Source organism: Crocuta crocuta, unplaced genomic scaffold (genome assembly GCF_008692635.1).
Source record: "Crocuta crocuta isolate KB4526 unplaced genomic scaffold, BGI_CrCroc_1.0 scaffold248, whole genome shotgun sequence".
NCBI classification, from domain to species: domain Eukaryota; kingdom Metazoa; phylum Chordata; class Mammalia; order Carnivora; family Hyaenidae; genus Crocuta; species Crocuta crocuta.
This window is the reverse complement of record NW_027532409.1, coordinates 6,407,315-6,432,853: the sequence shown is the minus strand read 5'-3', so window position 1 is coordinate 6,432,853 and position 25,539 is coordinate 6,407,315. Positions and strand designations below refer to the sequence as shown.

The following is a 25,539-nucleotide window of genomic DNA, read 5'->3' as shown; positions in this document are numbered from 1 at the left end:
TTCACCAATATTGCCACTAGAGGGAGATAGCAGTGAGGGGCCTTGGGTGTCCAGGGGACCTGGGAAAGTTAGGGAAGGTGATTTCCTGGTGGCATAGAAAACATAGTTAATGCCCATAATCAATTCATTTGTAACAAATTATCATTTGTGGACACATGGTGAAATTGTTTTCTACACAGATACAGATGGGGTTAAAGACCCATGAGAGCCTTTCTGAGAAGAAAATGTTCACCTGTGTTTCTCTGGCACCTGCAGTTCCTTGTTGATAAATGTTGAATGAATGTTCACTAAGCTTCCAAGACCAACACCTGGCATATAATAAGGGCTTAATGAATGTCTTATCCCTTCTCCTTCCTCTTCAACAGTAGTTGGACTTGAACCTTAACTATAATGTGCCTCTTAAAGTTCCTACTAAAAAAGGGTAAGATTTTATAAAAAGATATAAAATAAATAAGAAAAATGACATATCGTTCTTTCCTACCAGATTAGGAAAGATTAAAAGGATTGTGAAAACCCAGCTTTTCATGTAATACAGAGATATAATAGACTCTGTTATACACTGTTGGAGAAAGTGTAAACTAATCTAACATTGCTGGAAGGCAGTTTGGCAATGTGTGTCAGAATTTAAAACATACATGCCTGTAGGAGACAATCCCAAGGGGATAATCAAACATGGGCATTATATTAGGATAAATAAGGTTATGTTGCAATTCTAAGCAATCCTCAAATCTCAGTGGATTAACTAACAAAGGTGCATTCCTTCAATCTCACTATTTGATCAGCAGGAGTCCTTGCTTTTCATGGTCATTCAGGGACCCAGGCCACTGGAGACTATCTTCACCTATGCTTCTGTGGTCAATAGGACAGGGGAAGGTAGTGTTGAGAATCAAGCACAGGCTGTTAACATTTCCACTCACATTACCAGAGTCACTTTGCTAAGGAAAGTGGCCAAAGCAAGTAAGAAGGCCATATCTGATTCAAAGGGAAAAAACAATTCTGTCTTATGCTTGGGGGGAGAACTTGAGTATTTGTGAACTCTCTTAATGACCACTCTAGGCATTAAGATGTGTGTACAAGATTATCAGTTAAAGTTGCTGTCACAGAAACCCAACTGCAGTGGCTTAGTGAATAGTAGTTTCCTTTTGTCTTGCAGCAGAGTCTAGAATTAAGCAATCCAGGGCTAGAACAGCTGCTCGGGGAAATTTTCAAGACCCAGTTCCCTTATAGCTTCTCCTCTCATCATCCACGCATATAGCTTTCATCTTAATGGTCTCTGTGTGACTATTCCACCTCCAGCCATCGCATCTGAGTTTTAGGCAGAGGTAAGGGGAAAGGACAACTGCAGGTTTCCTGGGAGTTTTATACAGCAGCCTTCCACTTATGTGTCAGTAGCTAGAATGGTGGTGAGTTTTGTAAACTAGGGATTTTACTGTTCTGGACAAGATCAGAGTTATATATAATACTGACACATTAGAAAGAACTGAATATTAATCTTCAAAAATATTTCCTTGAGGTGTAATTGTGCAATAAAGAACTCAGATCCAAACTTTACAGGTTAGTGAATTGTTACATATGTATATACTTATGTAAGCATCACGCAAATCAAGATAGAGATCATTTCTAGTACCCTAGAAGGCTCCCTTGTACCCTTCCCAAGGCAAAATGCAACCCCCAACCAAAGATAACCATGAAGCCAGAAGATTACTTTTGACTGTTCAATTTTTAAAAACATTTTTAAATGTTTTTATTTATTTCTGACAGAGAGAGAGACAGAGAGAGAGACAGAGAGACAGCATGAGCAGGGGAGGGTCAGAGAGAGAGGGAGACACAGAATCTGAAGTAGGCTCCAGGCTCTGAGCTGTCAGCACAGAGCCTGATGTGGGGCTCGAACCCACGAACCGTGAGATCATGACCTGAGCTGAAGTCAGACGCTTAACCGACTGAGACGCTTAACTGACTGAGCCACCCAGGAGCCCCCTGACTGTTTTTTGTTTTGTTTTTTAATATTTATTTGTTTTTGAGAGACGGAGCATGAGCAGGGGAGGGGCAGAGAGAGAGAGAGGCACAAAATCCAAAGCAGGCTCCAGGCTCTGAGATGTCAACACAGAGCCTGATGCAGGGCTTGAACCTACAAACTGCAACATCATGACATGAGCCGAAGTCGGATGCTCAACTTACTGAGCCACCCAGGCACCCTTTTACCTATTCTTGAACTTCATATAAATGAAATCATACTGAATGTGCTCTTTGTGTTTGACTTCTTTTGCTCAACTATTTATTTTAAATTCTATGTAAGTTATGGCATACATAGAATAATATGCAATCCCTAAAGACAATAATATAGAACCATATTACTTGGCATGAAATGATGTCCTTGATATATTATTGAGTTCTTAAAAAAGATTACAAGGATCTATTTTACATAAAATGACTCATTTATGAAAAAAATGTAAATACATTATTTGTTGTAATATATTATTATAACATTTTATGTTATGTTTACAGAGAAAAGTTTGAAACAATATTCACCAAAATGCTACTTGTTATATCTGGGTGTTAGGATGAAAATAGTTTTAACTTTCTTTATGCTCTTCTGTTTGGTTTGAATATTTTTAAAACTTTTAATTTTGGAATGGGTTTAAATTTATAGAGGAGTTGTAAGAACAGCACAAAGAATTCCTGTATAACCTTCATCAAGATTCACCAGTTGTTAACATTTTGCTACATTTGCTTCTTTTTTTCCCTCTGTTTCCCTTCCTGAATCATTTGAGAGTTAAATATCATTTGTTATACTCACTTACCCCTATATACTTAAGTGATTATTTTCTTTAAAATTTTTTAGTGTTTATTTATTTTTGAGAGAGAATGACAGAGCAGAGCATGAGTGGGAGAGGAGCAGAGAGAGAGGGAGACACAGAATCTGAAACAGGCTCCAGGCTCCGAGCTGTCAGCACAGAGCTGAACATGGGGCTCTAACTCACAAACTTGTGAGATCATAACCTGATCCAAAGTTGGACGCTCAACCGACTGAACCACTCAGGTGCCCCTTAAGTGATTATTTTCCAAGGTCAGAAATTAACTGCAGAATAATTCTCCAAATTGAAATTTAACACTGATGAAACATATAATCTACAGTCCATAGTCCATTTCACCAATTTCCCCAATCATATTCTCTATGGTGATTTTTCTCCCAGTGCCAGCATTTATTTAGTTCTTATGCCTATTAAGCTAGTTGAACTTGTGATGAGTAGATAACATTTGCATTAAAAAAAGAAAAAGGAAAAGAAAAAGGAACTTGAAACCTCTTGCATTAAGCCAAGTAAACTGGGGTAAGATGCAATAGAGAGAGTTTATCTTCAAAGTCTGGTCTGCCTGTAGCCTTAGGAGTTAGCCCCTTTGTTTGTGTCCCTTGATGTTTCCAGGGCAGCTGTGAAGTCCTGCGTCTGATAGACCTTGGGACCTCGCCTTTCTACTACAAGTGGATCTGGCAGCATCTGAAGCTGATAGATGACACACCTCTGAAGACCCACCTCAATGGTAACTGGCCTCTGCGCACAGCAGGGGGCGCCTGGGCCCTTCTGCTTCCAGTTCCCAGCCTATAGAATCTTAGACCGCTAGAGCGAGAAAGACCCGGCAGGATGTCTGGTTTGATCTCCTCTTCTCCCAGCTGTGCAAACGTGGCCCACTGGCCCCGCCGGGTGAGGCTCCTGCCCTCCCTCCAGCTTCTCCTTTTTAGGCTTTCCCTTTGTGTCAGGCGCTCCGAGGGAGAGGGGTGGAAAGGAGCCTGGAGCTTGACAGAGCTGGGTTTGAATCTCACTGATTAGCTGAGTGACTCTGATGAGTACTTAAAGCATCTAGGCCTGGTTTCTTCATATCTGTCATGATAGTGTCATGATTAGGAGCATAGGCCCAGGAGCCAAACTGCTTGTGTTTGAATCTAGGGTCCTTTTCTCATGAGTTGTGTGATGATACTGGGCAAGTGACTGTGTCCCTGTGGATTAGTTCCCTCAGACTCACAAAATGTGAACCTCATAGGCTTGTTATGGAATTAAGCAAATGAATATATAAAGCTCTTAGAACACTGCCTGGATATAGTAGATGTTTGCTGTCTTTACCACACAGGTTACTAGGGAGGCTGAATCACATTGTGTATGGACAGGGCCTGTTGGTGCTCAGAAAATGTCCTTTCTCTTCTCATGTCAATTTTCCCCCTCTCTTTTCCGCTCTCAATCCACCAGAGAAAAAGCTGCATCCCATAACATTTTTTACCCAAAATTTATTTATTGTGGCAAATACGCATCACATAAAATTTACTATCTTAACCATTTTTAAACCTCCAATTCAATGGTATTAAATATCTTCATAATATTGTACAGCCATCACCATCATCCATTTCCTTAACTTTTTTCATTTTGTGAAACTGAAAGTATATACTGTTAAACAATAACGAATTGTTTCCTCCTCCCCCTAGCCTCTGGCAACCACTCTTCTACTGTCTATCTTTATGCTTTTTAAGTACCTCGTATAAGTGGAAGCATACAGATTTTGTCTTTTTGTGATTGGCTTATTTCACTTAGCATAATGCCCTTAAGGTTCATCTATATTGTAGCATGTGTCAGAATTTCCTTCCTTTTAAAACCTGAATAATATTCCATTTAAACCTGAATAATAAACATTTTGTTTATCCATTCATCCATTGATGGACACTTGAGCTATTTCCACATTTTAGCTCTAGTGAATAATGCTGATATGTGCATGAGTGTACAGTTATGTCTTTGAGACCCTGTTTTCTTTTGAATCTACATCCAGAAGTGGGATTGCTGGGTCATATGGGTAGTTCCATTTTTTATCTTTTTAAGGAATCGCCATACTGTGTTCTATAGTGGCTGCACCATTTTACATTCCCACCAACAATGCACAAGGGTTCCAATTTCTCCACATCCTTAGCACCACTTGCTATTTTCTGTTTTGTTTTGTTTTTTTAATGTTTATTTTTGAGAGAAAGAGCGAGCACATGCACGAACACAGGGAAGGGACAGAAAAAGAAGGAGAGAGAATTCCAGGCAGGCTCTGTACTGTCAGCGCAGAGCCCTATACAGGGCTGGAACTCACAAACCCATGAGATCATGACCTGAACTGAAATCAAGAGTTGAACACTTAACCAACTTTAATGATATTGATCCTAATGGATATGAGAAAGTATCTTGTAGTTTTGATTTATATTTCCCTAATAGTTATTATTAACATTTTTTATGTGCTTATTGTGCATTCACATATCTTTCTTGGATAAATGTCTATGCAAGTTCTCTGCCCATTTTAAAATCTGCTTGTCTTTTTTTGTTAAGTTTTAGGAATTTCCTATATATTCTGGATATTAATCCCTTATCAGTTGTATGGTTTGCAGATATTTTATCTCATTCTGTGGGCTGCCTTTTTACTCTGCTGATATTGTCTTTTGATGCACAAAATTTTTAAATTTTCTTGAAGTCCAGTTTGTCCATTTTTTCCCTTTTGTTGTTTATGTCTTTAGTATATATCCAAGAAATCACTGCCAAGTCCAGTGCTGTGATATTTTTGCCCTGTTTTCTTCTAAGAGTTTTATAGTTTTAGGCCTTACATTTAGGTCTTTGATCCATTTTGAGTTAATTTTAATATGTGGTGTTACTAAGAGTCTAACTTCATTCTTGTGAATGTCAATGTTCAATTTTTCTAGCACCAATTGAAAAGACTGTTCTTTCCCCCATGGAATGGTCTTGGCATGCTGTCTAAAATCATTTGACTATATACCTGAGGGTTTATTCCTGAGCCTTTATTTCATTCTTTTGGTTTATATGTCTGGTTTTATGCCAATACTACATTGCTTTGATTATTGTAGTTCTATAGTAAGTTTTCAAATCAGGAAGTGTGAGCCCTTCTGCTTTGTTCTTTTTCAAAATTGTTTTGGCTATATGGGGTCCCTTGAGATTTCATATGAATTATAGAGTGGATTTTTTATTTCTTCAGAAAAGTCATTGGGATTAAAAAAATGTTTATTTCTGAGAGTGAGAGAGAGAAAAAAACATGAGTGGAGGAGGAGCAGGGAAAGAGGGGGACAGAGGATCTTAAATGGGCTCTGTGCTGACAACAGAAAGCCTAATGCGGGGCTCAAACTCACAAACCATGAGATCATGACCTGAGCGAAAGTTGGATGCTTAATTGACTGAGCCACCCAGGTGCCCTGTCATTGGGTTATTGGGATTTTAATAGGGATTGCATTGAGTCTGTAGCTCACTTTGAGTGGTATTGAAATCTTAACAATACTAAGTCTTCTAATCCATGAACATGGGATGTGTTTCCATTTATTATACTTTGATCTTCAGAGCTCTTTATTTGTGCATCTCTCTGCTCCCTGGTGAACTCTTGCTGTCCTGTCCTCCCCAGATTCACAGTTCTGTCTCATCAGTTCAGGGAAGCTTATGGGATCCACCTGGGTTGCCTTTCCCTGCAACGTGGCCCCGAAGACCTCCAACCCCTCCAGGCAGTAAGCTGGGGCAATAGTAGGGCTCATCTCATTTGTTTTCTATCTTGCAGGAATAATTGTTCTTCATGGCCTGTTGCCCAATATCTTGAAAGCCGTTTGTTGGATACATTTATCCCAGTTTTCTTTTAGTAGTTTCAGGTGGGAGAGTATGTCTAGTCTCTGTTAGTTCACTTGGCTGGAAGCAGAAGTCTAGATGTGTCTCTCTTTCTTCCTTCCTCCCTTCCTCCCTTCCTTCCGCCCGCCCTTCCTTCCTTCCTTCCTTCCTTCCTTCCTTCCTTCCTTCCTTTCTTTCGTTTTTAGAATTGTGTTTCTTAATAGCTGAGTTTTATACTATTGTATGTATATACCACAATTAATTAAAGCAATGGCCTTTTACAGATATTTTGAGTTATTTCCAATTTTTCACTATTACCCTAATGTGGAGAATTTCATTGTGTGTTTATCCTTGCATACTTGTACAAGGAAACAGTGGATAAAATCTTAGAGTTACTGAATTGAGTAATTGATCTAGTGCATGCTGGCCATGCACACTTAAAATATTGATAGATAGTGACCAAAAAAGCCTTGTAGAAAGGTTTACTCAGGGCTTTTTATATGTTCTCTGCTAATTTAGGCCTATTCTTTGTAGATTTTGGGTTTGTTTTTATTAACATTACTTTTAATAGTTGATTCTAACACTGGAGATCTATTTTTATTTTTTTATCAAACAATTTTTAATGTTTATTTTTGAGAGAGATAGCACACACTTGAGAGCATGGGAGGGGTATACAGAGAGGGAGACAGAGGATCTGAAGTAGGCTCTGCACTGACAGCAGAGAGCCCTGTGTGGGAGTCAAACCCATGAACTGTGAGATTATGACCTGAGCCAAAAGTCAGCTGCTTAACTTACTGAGCCACTTAGGCACCCTATATATATGTGTATGTGTGTGTAGATATGTCTATGTGTGTGTGTAGATATGTATACACGTATACATATCTACACACACATATATAATGCTTATTTATTTAAAAAATTTAATGTTTATTTTATTTAAAAATTTTTTAATGTTTTATTTATTTCTGAGAGAGAGAGAGAGAGAGACACAGTGTGAGCAAGGGAGGGTCAGAGAGAGGAGATACAGAATCCTAAACAGGCTCCAGGCTCTGAGCTAGTTGTCAGCACAGAGCCCGACACGGGGCTCAAACCCATGAACCATGAGATCATGACCTGGGCTGAAGTCGGACGCTCAACCAACTGAGCCGCCCAGGTGCCCCTGTGTTTATTTTATCTTTGAGAGAGAGAGAGAGAGAGAGCCCAAGCAGGGGAGGGGCAGAGAGAGGGGGAGGGAGACACAGAATCTGAAGCAGGCTCCAGGCTCTGAGCTGCAGCAGAGACCCTGACGTTGGGCTTGAACTCATAGACCGTGAGATCATGACCTAAGCTCAAGTCAGACACTTAACTGAGCCACCCATATGCTCCTAATGTTTATTTGTTTTTGAGAGAGAGAGTGAGTGAACATACATGCATGCACATGTGCACAAGTTGGGGAGATGCAGGGAAAGAGGAGACAGAGGATCCCAAGCGGGCTCCATGGTGACAACAGAGAGCCTGATGAGCTCGAACTCACGCACTGTGAGATCATGATCTGAACTGAAGTTGGCACTTAATTGACTGAGCCACCCAGGTGCCCCAGATCTATCTTTAAAATCAAAGTTATAGAGATTTAATTTTCATACAATGAAATGCCCACATTTTAAATGTGTGGTTCAATGAATTTTGACAAATTTATATCTGTGGTAATTGCCACAGTCAAGTTACAGAATATTTCCATCCCCCCAAAACTTCCCTTGTGTTCTTTCTCAGTCAATCCCTACCCTTCACCCCTGACCCTAGGTAACAACTGATCTGCTTTCTATTGCAATAGGTTAGATCTGTCTTTCCTAGAGTTTCATATAAATGGAACCACACAGTATGTACTCTTTTGTGCCTAGCTCCTTTTCATTCAGCACAGTGTTCTGAGTAGTTGGTTTACTCCTTCTTATTTCTGAGTAGTTTTCTCTTGGAGATCTTACTAACTCTTAAATAGGGCCTATTATGTGTACCATGCAAGGTGTAGCACATACTTTATCTGCAATTCTTATAACAATCCTATGAGGGTGCCAGAAAATTACCTCATCCAAGGTTCTATAGCTTGTCATTTATTTATCTTTTATTGCTGCCTCTGTCCCCCATTCCAGATAAATATGATCTGTTAGTGGAAAGACATGAGCTTTTTCTTTTCTTTTCTTTCTTTTTTTTTTTGTTTTGAGAGAGAGAGAGCGCACAAGTGAGCAAGGGGCAGAGACAGAAGCAGGGCTTTCATTCACACTATGTGGGGCTTGTGTTCACCCAGTGCGGGGCTTGAACTCATGAACTGTGAGATCATGACCTGAGCCAAAGTCAGTTGCTTAATGGACCGAGCCACCCAGGCACCCCTAGAAAGACATGAGCTTGAAAGCAGGTAGACTTGAGTTCGCATCTAAGCTTCAGCCCTTTTCTGGGTGAATTAAACTCTTTGCTGCTCTTTTTTTTTTTTTTTTTTTAGAGTTTATTTATTTATTTTTGAGAGAGAGTGTGCATGTGCATGAACAAGCAGGGTAGGAGCAGAGAGAGAGGAAGAGAACCCCAAGCAGTCTCTGCTGACAGCACAGGCCAGACCTGGGCCTCAATACTATGAACTGTGAGATCATGACCTGAGCCAAAAATCAAGAGTCAGACACTCAACCGACTGAACCACCAAGGCACCCCATCTCTGCTTATTTTATTTCTTAAATGGAGCCAATGACACTTGTCTGGATGTAATGTATGCACAGGCTCTGCTCAGGGCCTGGCACAAAGGGGCAACATGGGAACCACAGTGTTTTCAGTTTCCTTAATTTCCCCATGCACCAGGCTAGCCAGGCAGGTGAGGATGGTATACCTTTCATCAGCAGCAGCAAAGCCCTAATATATGCAAAGACCCAGTAATGTGTTTTTCTGTGCTTTCTCTAACAGAACCTTCTCCTGTGGAGAGATTTAAGGAATTCCAGATCAAATCATATCCTGTACAGGACTTTAGTACTCTGAAACTTAAGCACCTCCAGAAAGCCTGGGAACAACAGGGGTCCAGCTTCAGTAGGAGGACTAACACCTCAGGAAATACTCTCCCAAAGACCTTGGGCCCGAAGATCAAGTAAGCTTAGCGGTCGGCAGATAGAAGGATCCAGACTCTAGTTGCAAAGGAAGATAGAACTTGAAAGGACAGAATGTCAGGGATACTGGGGAGGGGCTGGAGGTAGCAGGCACAGCTCAATCCCAAAGACTGGGGTATATACAGAAGGCAGCCTAGAGAAGTGCTAGATTGGAGACCCAGGAGCTGCATTCTCTGCCTGTAACCCACAGGGCCATTTTAGGTGATCAGCTACTTCCTTTCTCAGGGAACCCATTTGAGGAAGAAGGTGCAGGATAGATATGGCTCTGACTCTGATATTCTGTCTGTGTGTCACTGGATCTTTTTGCTTTGTTCTGTGTGAGTGTGTGTGTGTGTGTGTTGAGAGAGAGAAAACTCCAGAATGAGTGTGGGCATGTGCACACAAGAGGGGGAGGGACAGAGAGAGGCAAAGAGAATCCCAAGCAGGCTCTGCACCGACAGCCTGACTCAGGACTCAGTCTCACTAACTGTGAGATCATGACCTGAGCTGATATCAAGAAGTCGGATACTTAACCGACTGAGCCAACCAGGTGCCCCTCACTGGTACTTTTTGACTCAGAGCCTCTTCAGAAAATTCTGCCTATCTAAGGGAGGCAGTAGCTAAGAGCCTGGCTTTAGAGTCAGTTCAACCCGGGTTCAAGTCCTGGCTTGGCCACTTATTTTATCTCTGTGTACTTGGACAAGGGACCTGACTTTCTAAGCCATAGTTTCTTTGTAGATAATATGATTCAAGTCCTGGTGGTGTTATAAGCCAGCAATTAAATGAGATAATGGTAATTATAGCTAACACTTCTGGAATACTCTATGCCTGGTACTGAATTATTAAATTTAATCCTGACAGTAGTTCTATTAATGAAGTACTGTTATCAATATCATTTGTCAGTTGAGAAAACCAACCTACACAGAGAGATTAAGCTACTTCATACAGGTAGGAAGTGGCAGAGCCAGGATTCAAACTTGAGCAGCTTATTAGTGCTCAGTCTTGTTTTTTGGTACAACTATCATGGCTGGAATGAGGATGCATGATGAGGGCTGCACTTATGCCTCATCCCAGAGAGGCTGAGGAGCAGGAAAGGACACTCAATGGTACCTGCCTAGAAACAGCTCAGTGCTGGACCCAGAGGAATATAACACCTCTTTTCCTCCATTAAATGTAAAATTAAACTATCACAATGATACTAATAGGAACATCACAACCTTCATGTTGTCCCAAGTCCCACTTCAGTCAAGTCCTTTGCATATTACCATTTCTAACCCATCTGTCTCCATAAGGAGCATCCCATGACTTCTGAGTTGTTATTCCCTCTGATGGATAGTCTTTCTAGGAACCCAATGCTTGAAGTCCCAATCTCAATTCTTCAGAAGGTAGGGATGGAACAGACTCAGTTTCTCTGCTGTGAATCAGTAAGGGAGAACAGACAGGTTGGACCCAGAAGTGAAAAATAAAGGCCGTGCTGGGCATGTGCTACTCACGTATGCATCCTGGGGGTAGGGGTAGGGGTTGAGAACTGTAGGCTGCCTTGTTTATGTGTTGGGTGAATTTATGAATTGGGTGAATATATTGGCTATATTCTCAGCTGATAAATAATTTTTTTCTCTGCCTCTAATCTAGATAGCATAACCTGTCTTTTCCTTCTACCTTGCCTGAGACCAAAGAAAGCACAACAGGATTGCCTGTGTAAAATTAATTCCAACATGAACAAAATACAGTATCTACAGAATGCCTAAGGAAATCTGTTAAAATAAACAAAGCCATATCTTCTCTGCTTTTCTGCCAAGAAGGAGAGCCCCAACCTGTGCTGTGTCCCCAGGGGCACAGAGCCTACTCTATGTCAAAGCAGTCTGTTCTATATTGGACAGACTTACAAATTTCTTCCTCATGTTGAGCATACGTCAGCCAGCCTATACTTCTCACCATTCAGGTCTGGCTCAGCTGCATGAGATCATTAGCCCCTTCTTCCACATAGCAGCTTTCAAGTGTTTAAAGGAGTCCTATCTCTTTCTCTAAGTCTCCCCACTATTCAACTTCTCTAGTTCTTGACATGATCTCTTCCAGGGCTTGATTTTGAGTTTTCTCACTTTCTGAGGTGGTATGAATTCTCCAGGAAGGGGAGGTCTTAACATGCTGCAGAGTGGGGGCTCACTGTCCAGGACCTCATGAACTGCCTATGTTACAAATGAATCCTCTTTAACAAGTTGTCAAATTTCAGATCTAGGCAACCACATTCGCTTGAATGTCCCATGATCAATACCAAGTATGGTGATCTCCCTGAGGAGGCTGCAGTGGGTGCCTACATCAAGATCCACACTGTGGAGGAAGGAGAAACTGTGGTAAGTGTGCAGAGAGCCTCGTTCGTTTGGGCTAGAGTGTTAAGTAATAACAGTAAAGGTTTAAAAACATTCAGCTCTATATTTGATGATATTAAGGAGTATTGTTGACTTTTTTAGATATGATAATGGTATTATGGTTATGTTTTTTTAAGAGCCCTTAATTTTAGGAGATATGTAACCAAATACTTACAGATAAAATGATATGATACATGGGGCTTGTTTTAAAATAATCTGGGAACAAGGCAAGGGGTACCCTCTCACCACTCCTGTTCAACATTGTACTGGAAGTCCTAGCTAGACCATTAAGACAAGAAAAGTAAATCAGACATAATTGGGGAGGAAGAAACAAAGCTGTCCTTGTTTGCAGATGTTTGGTTGTCTATGTAAACAATTCCAAAGAATCAAAAGCAAAACCAAAAAACCCTCCTGAAGAAGTGAATAAATGATTATAGTAAGATCACAAGGTATAAGGCAATGAACATTGGAATTTGAAATTAAAAACACAATACCATTTATAGAAGCACCAAAAATGAAATACTTAGGTATAAATCTAACAAAATATATTCAGGATCCATATGCAAAAAATACCCCTTATTAATTAAAATGAAAAAATTCAAAGAAGATTTAAATAAATGGAGGAATATTCTATGCTCACAAATTAGAAGGTTCTATTGTTAACATGTTAGTTCTTCCCAACTTGATGTATAGATTCAATACAACCCCAGTCAAAACCCCAGCAAGTTATTTTGTGGATATTGACATGTACAAATTTTCGAGTGAGTTGGAAAATTTGTATGAAAAAGTGAATATAAACAAACTGGTAGATCCATACAATGAAATATTATTCATTGATAAAAAGAAATGAACTATCAAGCTATGAAAAGACATGGAGGTATTCTAAATGGGTATTCTAAAGTGAAAGAAGCCCATATGAAAAGATTAAGTATTGTATATTCCAATTGTATGACATTCTAGAAAAGGGATAACTATAGAGATAGTGATGAGTGGTCACCAGAGGTTTGGATTTTGAGGATAGGGATGAATAGGTAAAGTACAGAGGATTGTTAGTACAGTAAAATTATTCAGTATGATACCATAATGCTAGGTACAAAGCTTAAGAATTTTACAAGACCCCATGGACCTTTATAGCACAAAGAATGAACCTTAATGTATGTAGTTTGTGAAAACAACAACAAAAAGTTATTTAGGAGGCAGAGGATCCCAGGAGGGAATGCAGATTATGCCAAGAGAATCTAATGATATTACAAATGTGTGAAACAACCTCAGGAAAGAGGGTGGGAGAAAAAGGTGCTGACCTATGTAACCCTGGAGGTGACCGGGGTCTTTGAGATGGAAAGCTGAAGGAATTGCACATGAGCACTGTACTCTAGTTGATAAAGTTGTTACCTATGGGTGGATGGGTAACGATTCTGATACTGTGTCCAAAATGAATGAATTCAGTAAGTGAATGGTAGATGATGGCAGCCAGATTTCTCACCATTGGAGTAGGAATTTACAGATAAACAAGGAGGAGGCTAGAATGATCCATGTGGTAATGGATTAGTTGAAGACATCAGTGTGAACTCCTGTGTAGCTTTATATAAATACAGATGGTTACACATGGAAATATTTATAGATATGTGTATCAATATATATCTTTTGGTCTGTCTGCTGACAGGGCCTAAAAGAAATGACACTCCAGTAGCAGAGAGCACTCCTAGCACTACAATCTTGGTTTCTAATACCATTCTTTATTAAGAGGAGCAAAGTTGGGGCCCCTGGGTGGCTCAGTCAGTTAAGCGTTCAGCTTCAGCTCAAGTCATGATCTCACGGTTCAAGGATTTAAGCCCAGCATAGGTCTCTGCGCTGACAGTACAGAGCCTACTTTTGATTCTGTGTCTCCTTCCCTCCCTGCATCTTAAAAAATAATTATAAATAAACAAACAAATAAATAAGAGGAACAAGGCCTCCTTGGAAAATTATTGATTCTAGCACTAAGGCAGGAAATAGACAAGATGAACCTGGAGCGTTTTGTAGTGCTAGGGAGTAAACAAGTGTTGGGACAGAAACCCTACATTGATTGTGTCAGGCATATCAAAGGGGTTCAGGTGCCAACTGAAAGAGCTCCCAGTGTGGTCAAAGCTGGAACAATTTGAACAATTTAAACAACAAAATAAAATAGTATTGGATTATAACTCAAAGTATACAGTAAACATCCTTGAGTACATATCAGTATAATGAATAAATAAAAAGGGGAGAAGAGACAAATCTCTCATGCAGAAGAATTCCAAATAATTTACATAGATACTTGGCTCTAAAACAGAGGATATATAACTCCCTTTCTTTGAGTGTGGGTTGCACATAGTGACTTCTAAGGAGTACAGTATGGAAAGGGGGAAAAAGAGTGACTTTGCAGTGGAGGAACCTGAGAAACATGACCTTAGCCAACCTCCACAATTAAATTGTGTTGATAGTAAGTCCCTTAATATGATGAAATGGGATGTGATGTGATGAGGATAGCACTTTATGTCCCTGTTCCTCTTCCCAACAAGCCACAATCCCTGTCTAATCATGGGAACAAATCAGACAAATTAGAAAAGCTGGGTATCATACAAATTACTTGACTGGTACTCCTCAGTAGCTGTCAAGGTCATCATAAGCCAGATAAGCCTGAGAAACTGCCTCAGCCAAGAGGAGCCTAAGGAGACGAGAGGATAAATGGAATGTGTGTCCTGGATAGGATACAAGAAAAGGACATTAGGTAAAAAGGGGAAATCTAAATGACTCCTTGACCAGAGTTAATTATAATAGTGTAGGGATATTGGTTCATTAATTATAACAAAGATATTTTACTAATGTAAGACATTAATAATAGAGGAAACTGGGTAGAGAGTATATGGGAACTCTGTACTATATTCTCAATTCTTCTAAGTCTAAAATTGTTCTACAAAATAAAGTCTGTTAAAAACATAACTATCCACGAGTTGGGCGGTGGGGGGGACAGGGAACGTATGTATGAAACACGTTTGCCCATGAGTTGATCATTGTGGGAGTGGGCGGCATGTGAGCAGCCAGGAGGGGACATGAGGGCTTTCTGGTGAGTAGCGATGGGCCTCCGACTGCTTGGGGAGGGGCTGTCTTCTGAAGCCCCGTGTGTGGTCGTCATACTGTATGTGGTCATCATAGTTCAGAGAGCTGCTCCCTCGCCATGCCCTTACCGCTATTCCTCAGTTAACAGTATCTCCAGGGTCCCCTTCATGCCCCTGTCACCTCATGTTGTGGCTGGCTCTTAATGCTCCTGCCCACTGGACTGTGAGTCTTTGGGTGCAGGAAGGCCAGTCACTGCTAGATGGGAGCCCTAGTTCCTAGCACAGCCCTCCCTCAAGGCTGGTTGAATATTTCCAAGCTCCTCCTTTTGTTCAGCAAAACTCTGCCTTGTGCAACTTTTAACTAGCTCCTCCCCAAAACTTCCCCACCTGCCCCCCCCCAAGAACAAAACAGAAGAAATCAGCTTCCTTGCCACATGACGGCCCCTTAGATATTTAAAGAATGGCATTTTGTTTTTTGTTCAACATTTCTGGAGCCAGGCACAGTGCCAATGCCTCATTAATTATTTTCTTATTCAGTCAAAACATCCTCCATTCCTTCAGACAGTTTTCATGTGATGTGGTTTCCAGCCCTCTCATGGTTTACTACACTGCAGTGTGTTGATGTTTCTGAGTAAGGTGCAAAGGACTACACACAGAGCTCCTGGGGCCAGCACCTGGCCTGTGAGTGCAGCCTTGCTCCAGGCACAGCAGCTGGGGATGCTGGGCACCCTGAGCTGAATGGGAGTACCAAAGGGCAGAAAGGCAGTGCCCAGTTGGGTAATGGTGACAGCAGTGGAGGCTATGTAAGATGGAACAAGAAGAGCAGGGTCTGTGTTGTCAAGGGCCTGCAGTGCTGCAATAGGGACCTTGGCCTTGATTCTCTTGGAAGACCTAGAAGGCTTTGGGTGGGGACTCAGAGCAAAGACCCGACTGCCTCATTCATTGCACAGGGCCCAGCACATAGAAGGCTCCCCACATATGTGTTACATGACTCTTATGGTGAAAATGCCTGATGTATCTTTGGTAAGACTCTATTCTCCCTGTTTTCAAGGCCCTGGCTTCATTTGTAGGAGAATGAATAGTGACAGCTGTGCCTGTATTCACCTAGGAGATCATATTTGCCTAAGTTGGGAAGCAGGAATATAAAGCTAGGTTAGTCCTGGAAGCAATGGAGGTTGAGGCCTGGCTCAGTTTTGAGCCAGGAGGTGTAGGAGAGCCAGATTCTCTAGGGAACAGACAAACTGAGGCCTCAGATTGGGCAGAAAGAATATGACATTGGGGTGAAAGGCAGGGGGTCCTTATCGTCATTTGCTTCTAATTAGCCAGCTGTTGTAACCTTAGGCAAATCACTTTACCTCATCAGAAAATGAGGAAACTCACCTGGGTGAGCTGCTAACTGAGATGTTCCGTGACCCCATTTGAGCATTCATTCAGCAGATAGTTTTGTTTTGTTTTTTTTTTTTACAAATAGTTTATTGTCAAGTTGGTTTCCATATAACATCCAGTGCTCATCCCCACAAGTGCCCTCCTCCATGCCCATCTCCTCCCTCCCCCCCACACCCATGAGTCCTCAGTTTGTTCTCAGCATTCAAGAGTCTCTCATGGTTTGCCTCTCTCCCTTTTCCCCACCATTTCCTCCCTTCTTCTCCCCCATGGTCCTCCGTTAAGTTCCTCCTAATCCTCCTATACGTGCAAACATATGATATTTGTCCTTTTCTGTCTCAGCAGATAGTTCTTAAGCATCTACCATACACTAACCATGGCCTGAAGTGCCAGTGTAGGCACATAAACTGACATCCTTCCTGCCCTCATGGGGGCTCATGATCTAGTCTGGGGACAGACAATAAACAGATAAATTAGTAGACACAAAATGTTGTAAATTGCTGTTAGGAATGGAACAGAGAGCTGGGTTGGGGGGTGGGCTTCTTAAAAGGAATGATCAAGGAAGCCTTCTCTGAGGAGATGATGTGTAAGCTGAGACCTGAATGGTGAAAAGAACAAACTGTGGATGGCCTGGGGTAAGAATGTTCCAGAAAGGGAATAGTAAGCTCAAAGCCTGAGGCCAGAAGGAGCTTGGTGTGTCAAGGGGACTGGAAGGGAGGGCAGCATGACTGGAACAGAGTAAACAAGGCAGGGCGGCAGGAGGCCAGGCTGGAGAGCAGGGCAAGGGTGAGATAGGCCAGGCAGAAAAGGGACCTGACTAGCTGGTGTGTGTGGCATGATGGGTTGCAGGTAGATGAGGGTACCTGTCAACAGCACTGCCCTCAGTAGGTCCCTAAACAGATCAGATCACTGGGTTCAAATCCTCCCCCCACCTCTTTCTGTCCTTGGGCAAGTTACTTAGCCTCTTTGTGCCTCAGTTTCCTCATAGTATGGTGGTTAGAAGCATGGACTCTGAAGACAGACTCCTAGAGTTCTTATCCTAGCTTTATTGTCTCCCTGCTGTGGGATGTTGGACATATTTCTTAACCTCACATCATCCTCTGTAAAATGAGGATAATAATAGGACCCACCTCATGGGGTGATTGTGAGAGTTTAGATGAGTTGGTACACACGGAGGCCTGCAGAAAAGATGGGGGAAGGCTGCAAAAGGAAAGATTTAGAAGGGGAAGACTCACTGTTCGAATTCTGTCATTGTCCCGAAGAAGAGAAAATGCCTTCACTTGACACAAGAGTTGAGATTGGACATTGGGGAAACCTTGTAAAACGCTATGCCCTGAAGAGGGACTGCCTGAGTGTGATTCTTGGAAGCCTGCATGGAGGTAGGACATGGACAGAGCACCTACAGACTCTTCTAACCTGAGCAGCCAGAGGACTTTGATGTCATGTAGCAAAAGGAACCCTGGATGTTCCCCCATCACTTGCAGAGGGGTCCCCAGATGGATTCATCTTCTGTTTGGGGCCTTGTTTTTCCCATCTAGGAAATCTGCTGGCAGAAGTAAATGGTTTCTGAGGTTGAACTTTCTGGGACTTCTGTTCTCCAGGGCCTTCACCAGATCCTCCTTCCGAAGAACCAGTGTGACATGCGGCCCCTGGTCCTTGTGAGCTTGGGAGCCGAGGTAATACGGATGAGGAAAGAAAAATTTTGGGAACTGGTTGACAGCGAGGTAAAAGAGAAGTTGTACAGCTTCCAGATCAAGTACCCCAGGTGAGTGCTGGAAATGTGCATACATCCCACCAGATCGAATAAACAAGTTTTCACCTATTATTTTAGTAAAAGTAAGAAAAAAGTGCTAATACCTAGTGCTGAAAAGGGGGGAATGAATCTGGTAGTTGTTGGGATCCCCTATATTGTCTCAATCCTTTTGATAATAATTTTACATTATGTTTCCAGGGCCATACCCTTTGAAGTAAAGGTTACTTGTGAATTTATCTCTATATAATTAAATTATACAAAAAGCTACATGTGCTAAGATGCTCATAGTAGCCATATTCATAACAGAAAAACCACTACTACCACCCACATGTGTCATACTATGGGGATAGTATAGAAAATTGTGGTGCGTTTCTTTGATAGTGCATAACCGTTTTATTGAAAAAATTGTTAAGTTTAGGGGCACCTGGGTGGCTCAATTGGTTAAGCATCCGACTTTGGCTCAGGTCATGATCTCATGGTTTGTGGATTAGAACCTTGTGTCAGGCTCTGTGCTGACAGCTGGAAGCCTAGAGCTTGCTTCAGATTCTATGTCTCCCTCTCTCTGCCCCTTTCCTGCTTATGCTCTGTCTCTCAAAAATAAATAAATGTTTAAAAATTTTTTAAAAAATGTAAGTTTAGGGTGCCTAGGTGGCTCAGTCAGTTGAGCATCTAACTTAGCTCAGATCATGATCATGTGGTTCGTGGGTTCGAGCCCTACATCAGGCTCACCATTGTCAGCGCAGAGCCCTCTTTAGATCTTCTGTCCCCCTCTCTCTGCCCCTTCCCTACTTGTGTTCTCTCAAAAATAAACATTAAAAATTTATTTTAATTGTAAGTTTAATGGTTCTGCAGCAGGAAGGTAAAATAGGTGATATAATGATACATGAAAAGGACAGGGTGCAAACTTGTATATATACTATGGCTATGTCTTTGTAAAACAGAAGAGAAAAATCTAGAAGGAAATCAGAAAAAATGGTAACCTCTGTAATATTGCCAAATTTATAAGAGTCATTCTGTCTGGAAGGCGAGACTAAAAGGTACTTCCTAGTTATCGTTATATATTCTTCTAATCTTTAATTGTTTTTGCAATGCATATGCATTGCTTTTATAATGAAGGAAGAAAAGAAATACTTTAAAAATTTTTTTTTGTTTTAATGTTTTATTTATTTCTGAGAGGGAGACAGCGTGAGCAGGGGAGGGTCAGAGAGAGAGGTAGACACAGAATCTGAAACAGGCTCCAGCATCTGAGCTGTCAGCACAGAGTCCAACGCGGGTCTCGAACCCACGGACTGCGAGATCATGACCTGAGCCGAAGTCGGCCGCCTAACCGACTGAGCCACCCAGGTGCCCCAAGAAATACTTTTTAAAAGTTGTCAGGATAGTGGCATTCCAAATTAGTTTTTTTTGTTATTCTCCAAATGTTTGGTAATGATGATATATTACTTTTATAATTAAAAAATTAATATCTATCTTGAAAGATTTGATAAAATTTTTTTTTACTTTTCAAATTTTCCAGAGTGAATACATCTATATTGTGAAAAAGATCTTTATTTCCTATGTAAAAATTAACGGAGACAGTGGCTGCAAAGCTATTTTGATCTCACACTGTTATTACTAAAAAGTGTTTGAGTATATACCCCCTAGAATATATATGTAAATGTGAATAACATATGTTAATAATTTATTATTGTTATTATTATATACATATATTGCTATACTAATATATACATTATTGACATATCAAAATAGATATTTAAGAAGAATAAGATAAAGATAAATATGAATGAGGTCCTACTATTTTTTTCGCACACCCCAGTGGATCTTGTTCACCTCCTTGGGTGACATGCTCTGCACCCCCGCTTTGGGGCCCTCAGCCTAGACTCCTGGTCTTACCACTGGGCCTCCTCCCTCCATCTCCTTCCCACTAGATCTTTTCTGCATACTGTGCTCTTGCTAAAACCCAAATCTGGCCATGTTAAACTCCTTAAAACCTTTCAGTGGCACTTCACTGCTTATGGATAAAATGCAGACTCAGTGCCAGGTATGTGACCCTTCATGGTATGACCTCTCACCTCCCCTGCAGCACTTCTGGCCACCTGTAATCTGCTCTGTCAGCTCAGGCAGATTGTCTCCTACACCCTGTATATACTTGACTTTGCCAGTGCTGCTCCTTCTGCCTGAAATGCCATCCCCTAGTCTTGCCTCTCTCTTTTTTTTTTTTTTCCTGATTCTTTAAGATTCATCTCCTCCAGGAAGCCTTCCCTGACTAACCCCAGGTTGGCATAAATATCCCTTCCTGACACTCTCTCCAGAGCTCTGCCATTGACCATTGTATTGAACTGTAACTGTTTAGTGCTGGGTAGTTTGCACAGTTCTTTCCCCATCACTTGATTAATTGATTCATGAAGGCATGGACGGGGCTTTCCCTGCCTTTGATGTCTGACACCTATGTGTGTAGTACCCAGCACACGGTAGATACACAATAAATGTTGAATAAATGAATGAATGAATGAATGAAGCATTCTCATTGCAAAAAAACTGGAAAATGCTGAACATTTTAAAAAGTGAAAACCAGAACCATTTGCGTTTCTCCAACAACCCCAAGTTTGCATTTTGTGTATTTCCTTTTACCCTATGTATTTTTTTTTTTTTTTGCTACATGGATATATGCCAAATGGATATGTGCCAAATATGCATTTATCATTCAGGGGCACAAAGTTTCAAAATGGAGATCATACCAATTATGCAATTTCTCATCCTCCCCCTTTTTTCTTTTCTTGCGGTGATATTGTGATCAGACATGGTTTTGCTGACAGGTGTGGAAGCAGGTGGTTCTAGTAGTAAGGAAAAAGGAGGTGTGAAGGGAAGCAGATCTGTAGAGTTACTACAGCCATGTCCAATAAGTATGTGGAAGAATCGATGTGGGATCTGTATAACTTTGGATAAATCATTTCCCCTCTCCTTGGATTCAGACTCCATTCTGCAAAACAAGAAAATGAGACCAGACCTGTGTCTCTTCCCAAGCATGGAACATATGCACAGAAGATTTACAAGATGATTTTAGGTGGTATACAGGTTGACATTTTTAGCTTTCACAGCTATGTATTATTCTAGTGTGAATTAGAAAAACAACATGACTAGTTAACTAAACCCATGATTTGACAGATCTTGTTGCTGAGAATAAAGCCAAAGTAAATATTTAAGTAAAAGAAACTTGGGAAATTTAAGAAAAGTTATTAGTAAATTAAAGAACAGGTGAAATTTAAGAAAAGTTATTAGTAAATTAAAGAACAGGTGATATGTAGATATAGCCCAAATTGGGGCAGTTTTGTGGGAAAAACACGTTGGGAAGCACTGGTCGTTCCTTGCAGTTCAAAGATGCCACAATTCTCCAATCCCTGTGTACAACCAATAGAGCCACCTACTCAAAAAAGGATTTTAGGAGAATTAGATCCTCGAGTGATACCTGGCATAGGATGGGTATCAGTTATTGCCGGTAGAATTGAAATTCAGAAAAGGTTTCCATAGACTCGAGGGTGGCAGATGTTTGAGCGCTCGGCATCTGTGCTGTCCAGTCAGCACTTCGCTGCAGTGATCTGCAATGCTGACAGACAGAATTCTGATGTATTCATTCACTATCTGAATTCCTGGTTTCTAGACTGCTAAAGCAGGCAGAAAACATATCCATTATCTAGCTCAAATCCTCCATGTTGTAATTGAGGACTGTGAAGCCCCAGGAAGGGAACGCGACATCCTGAAGTGGCCGCACGACACCTGTCCTGTGAATGCCACAGGCTAGATAACCTGACGTGTCTCCCCCTACAAGGCACAGGGAGGGCTGTGGAGAATGTAACAAATATATAGCTGAGTCTCCCAAGACAGAAGAGAAATCTCCAAGGGCCAAAAGGAAGTAGAGCCGAAAAGCCAAAGCACAAAGTGTGATCTAGTGTGGGATTGCCCAGTGGGAGTGGGCTGGGCTGGGGGTTAAGGGCATCAGTGGTTGGAATTTTACACCTGCAGGAACATATGAACCTAAATCCCCTGCACAAAGCTGAGGCCTTTAGAAGAGCCAACCTGTTTTGTGAAAAAATAAGCTGGAAATCAACATGACCATCAGCATCAAGGAATCTTGTCTGTCTTAACTTGGACCTTGAGTACTCCCCCAAAAGAGACCCCTCAAGAATCTATAATCACATACTTGCCCTTCATAAGTTTTGGTGAGTCCTATAGCGTCTTTGAGCCCCAGTTTCTATGTTTGTGAAATGTGGTGGTTGTGAGGATTACATGAGTTAACAAATAAAGTGCTTGGCCTGTGGTAGGTGCTAAGTCAGAGTTGGATATTGTTTTTATTATTGAAGAAATTGGGAGTTAGCGAAACTTTTTTTTTCTTGTAATTTTATTTTTATTTTCATTTTGTTTTACAAATAGTTTGTCAAGTTGGTTTCCATATAACACCCAGTGCTCATCCCCAGAAGTACCCTCCTCCATGCCCATCTCCCCCCTCCCCCCCACATCCATCAGTCCTCAGTTTGTTTCTCAGTATTCAAGAGTCTCTCATGGTTTGCCTCTCTTCCTCTCCCCCACCATTTCCCCCCTTCTTCTCCCCCATGGTCCTCAGTTAAGTTCCTCCTAATCCTCCTATACGTGCAAACGTATGATATTTGTCCTTCTCTGCCTGACTTATTTCACTAAGCATAACACCCTCAAGTTCCATCCATGTTGCTACCCATGGCCAGATTTCATTGTTTCTCATTGCCGTGTAGTATTCCATGGTATAGATAAACCACATCTTCTTGATCCATTTGTCCGTTGATGGACACTTAGGCTCTTTTCATGTTTTAGCTATTGTTGAGAGTGCTGCTATGAACGGGAGTTAGTGGAACTTTTTAAGTGGAGACTATCCAGTGGTATGCTGGTGAATGTTTAACAACTGACTCCCTGCGGGGTGGGGGGGTGGAAGGTAAGCCTGATTTGAAGTGTTTACTGATTTCTATGGTGTGTATACTCCCACCACGGCCAATTTCGGGCTCCCAGCCCTGTGTCACTGAACATGGGCTTGAGGAGAAATGCATGTAATCAGCTCTCTGAGCTGGGAGGGGCTGACTTTGGCACACCACTGAGACAAACAGACCTAGCCAGTAGCCCATTCTGACCTCTGGGTTTTTTATTAAGTTGGTGTCTGTGGATCAAAGTTTACTCTCTTCTGGTCAATATAATGTAGCTGGAAGAATGTTCTAATTTGTTAGTGACTTATTAGGCTTGCTTCCTTAGATGAGAGTGTAACCAAGTCAATGGAAATGGAATGTGCCCTTGCCTTGCTGTGGTCTCAGAAGGAAATAAACCAACGAGTGCTGAGCCCCCTCCCCCTTCCCCACTCTCCTCCCCTTCTGTGCTATGAGGGAAGGGGATGGAGTAGAGCCAGGGCACCAAGACCAGTCCAAGGCAGCTACCAACCTACTTTCCGTCTCTGTAGGTTTGCCTGTTCAGGGCATTTCGTGTAAATGAGATCATTCAATGTGTGGTCTTTTGCTACTAGCTTCTTAGCACAACGTCTTCAGGTTTCATTCATGTTGTAGCCTGTATTGTTTATTATCATTCCTTTTTATTGTCAAATAATAGTCCATAGCACGTACATATCACACTTTAGCCACTCCTCAGGGGATGGATGTTTGGGTTGTTTCTACTTTTCGGCCATGATGAACAATGCTGCTATGAACATTCTTCTGCAAGGTTTTGCATGGACATAGGTTTTCATTTTTCTTGGGAATATGCAAGGAGTGAAATTTCTGGGTAAGTTAACTCTGTTTAACCTTTTGAGGAACTGCCATACTCTTATCCAAAGTGACTACATCAGTTTACTTTCCCGTCAGCAATGTACCAGAACCTTGTTTTGATATCTCCACCTTATTATACATTTTAATCTATTTTTAACTTCATTTATTTATTTTGTGAGAAATAGAGTAGTGTGCATGTGTACACATGAATGTATGAGCAGGAGAGGGGCTGAGAGAGAGAATCCCAAGCAGGCTCTGCACTGTCAGTGCAGAGACCAACGTGGGGCTCCATCTCGTGAACTGTGAGATCATGATCAGAGCCAAAATCTAGAGTCAGATGCTTAACTGACTGAGCCACCCAGGCACCCCTATGTGTATATATATTTTTAATTATAGCCATCCTAGTGGGCATAAGTGGTATCTCATTATGGCTTTGATTTACATTTCTTTGATGGATAATGATTACCTATATAATTTAAATTTTTAATAGCCACAATATAGGAAGTAAAAAGAAATGGGTTGTAATTAACTTTTAAGATATATTTTATTGAATTCAGTGTATCTCAATATTACCATTTCAACATGTAATCAACATAGACATTATTGATCAGATTCTCTACATTTGTTTTTGTTCTAAGACTTTGAAATCTGGTGTGTAGTTTATACTCACAGCATATCCTTCATTCACATTGGCCACATATCACATACTTAGTAGCCACATGTGGCTTATGGCCACCACACAGAACAGTGCAGGTCTAGGGGAAGAAAGTGTGGAAAGGTAGAGGAGGCAGAGAGAAGAGTCTGGAAGAGGCACACAGGTGGGATGGAGCACATTGCATTTAGGAATTGGAAGAGTGACAGGAGGCAAGGCTGGAGGGTCAGGGGGTCAGGAGGAGCAGGTGTGGGAATTTCAGCATCTGTGTCTTAACTTCAGTGATGAAGATCTGTGCCAGAAGTTCCTCCAGGAGAACAGCTGGAATATCTTTCGGAAAGACCTCATGCGGCTACTGGTGAAGCCTTGCCAGCATCCACCATTCATCCCAATCCGGCCCAAAAAGAAAAGGATATACAACCCCAAGGGTTTGATGCTGGATTTGTGTAGCCTTGACAAGGAGACTAAGCCTTGTTATCCCATTTTTATGGCACCCCAGAAATACCTCCCCCCATTGAGGATTGTCCAAGCCATCACAGCCCCCCGGTACAAAGTCCAAGAACTCCTCCCTCAGTATAAGAATGCAGGAGTCCTTATCTAGACCCAATAAAAGATGTTGGGTTAGCCGCCATGTTTCCTGAATGGCCACAATGGGACTTGTGGGGTTTAGAGTTGGGGGTTCCTGGCGGCTATGGGTCCAGAGAGATGTGTGGGGGCAGCAGCTCAGGTACTGTCTCCCTTGACACTTTTGGGGCTGAGTGGATGGTCAGGAGGCTGGGTGTGGTTGGGGTAAGCAATGAGGATGGTCTCAGGGTGGGAGGGTCTTAT

General features: G+C 41.5%; 1 protein-coding gene across 1 annotated transcript in view; it reads left to right on the top strand.

Annotated features, from left to right (window-relative positions):
• Positions 1-25,337, top strand: part of CNBD2 (cyclic nucleotide binding domain containing 2) — a 52,659-nt gene extending 27,322 nt beyond the window's left edge. The window contains exons 8-12 of the mRNA XM_077778859.1: positions 3,423-3,537; positions 9,534-9,711; positions 11,940-12,060; positions 18,134-18,297; positions 24,994-25,337. Of these exons, the coding sequence (XP_077634985.1) occupies positions 3,423-3,537; positions 9,534-9,711; positions 11,940-12,060; positions 18,134-18,297; positions 24,994-25,312 (897 nt within the window). The 3' untranslated portion in view covers positions 25,313-25,337. The remainder of the gene's footprint in view (positions 1-3,422; positions 3,538-9,533; positions 9,712-11,939; positions 12,061-18,133; positions 18,298-24,993) is intronic.
• The last annotated feature ends 202 nt before the right edge of the window (positions 25,338-25,539 follow it).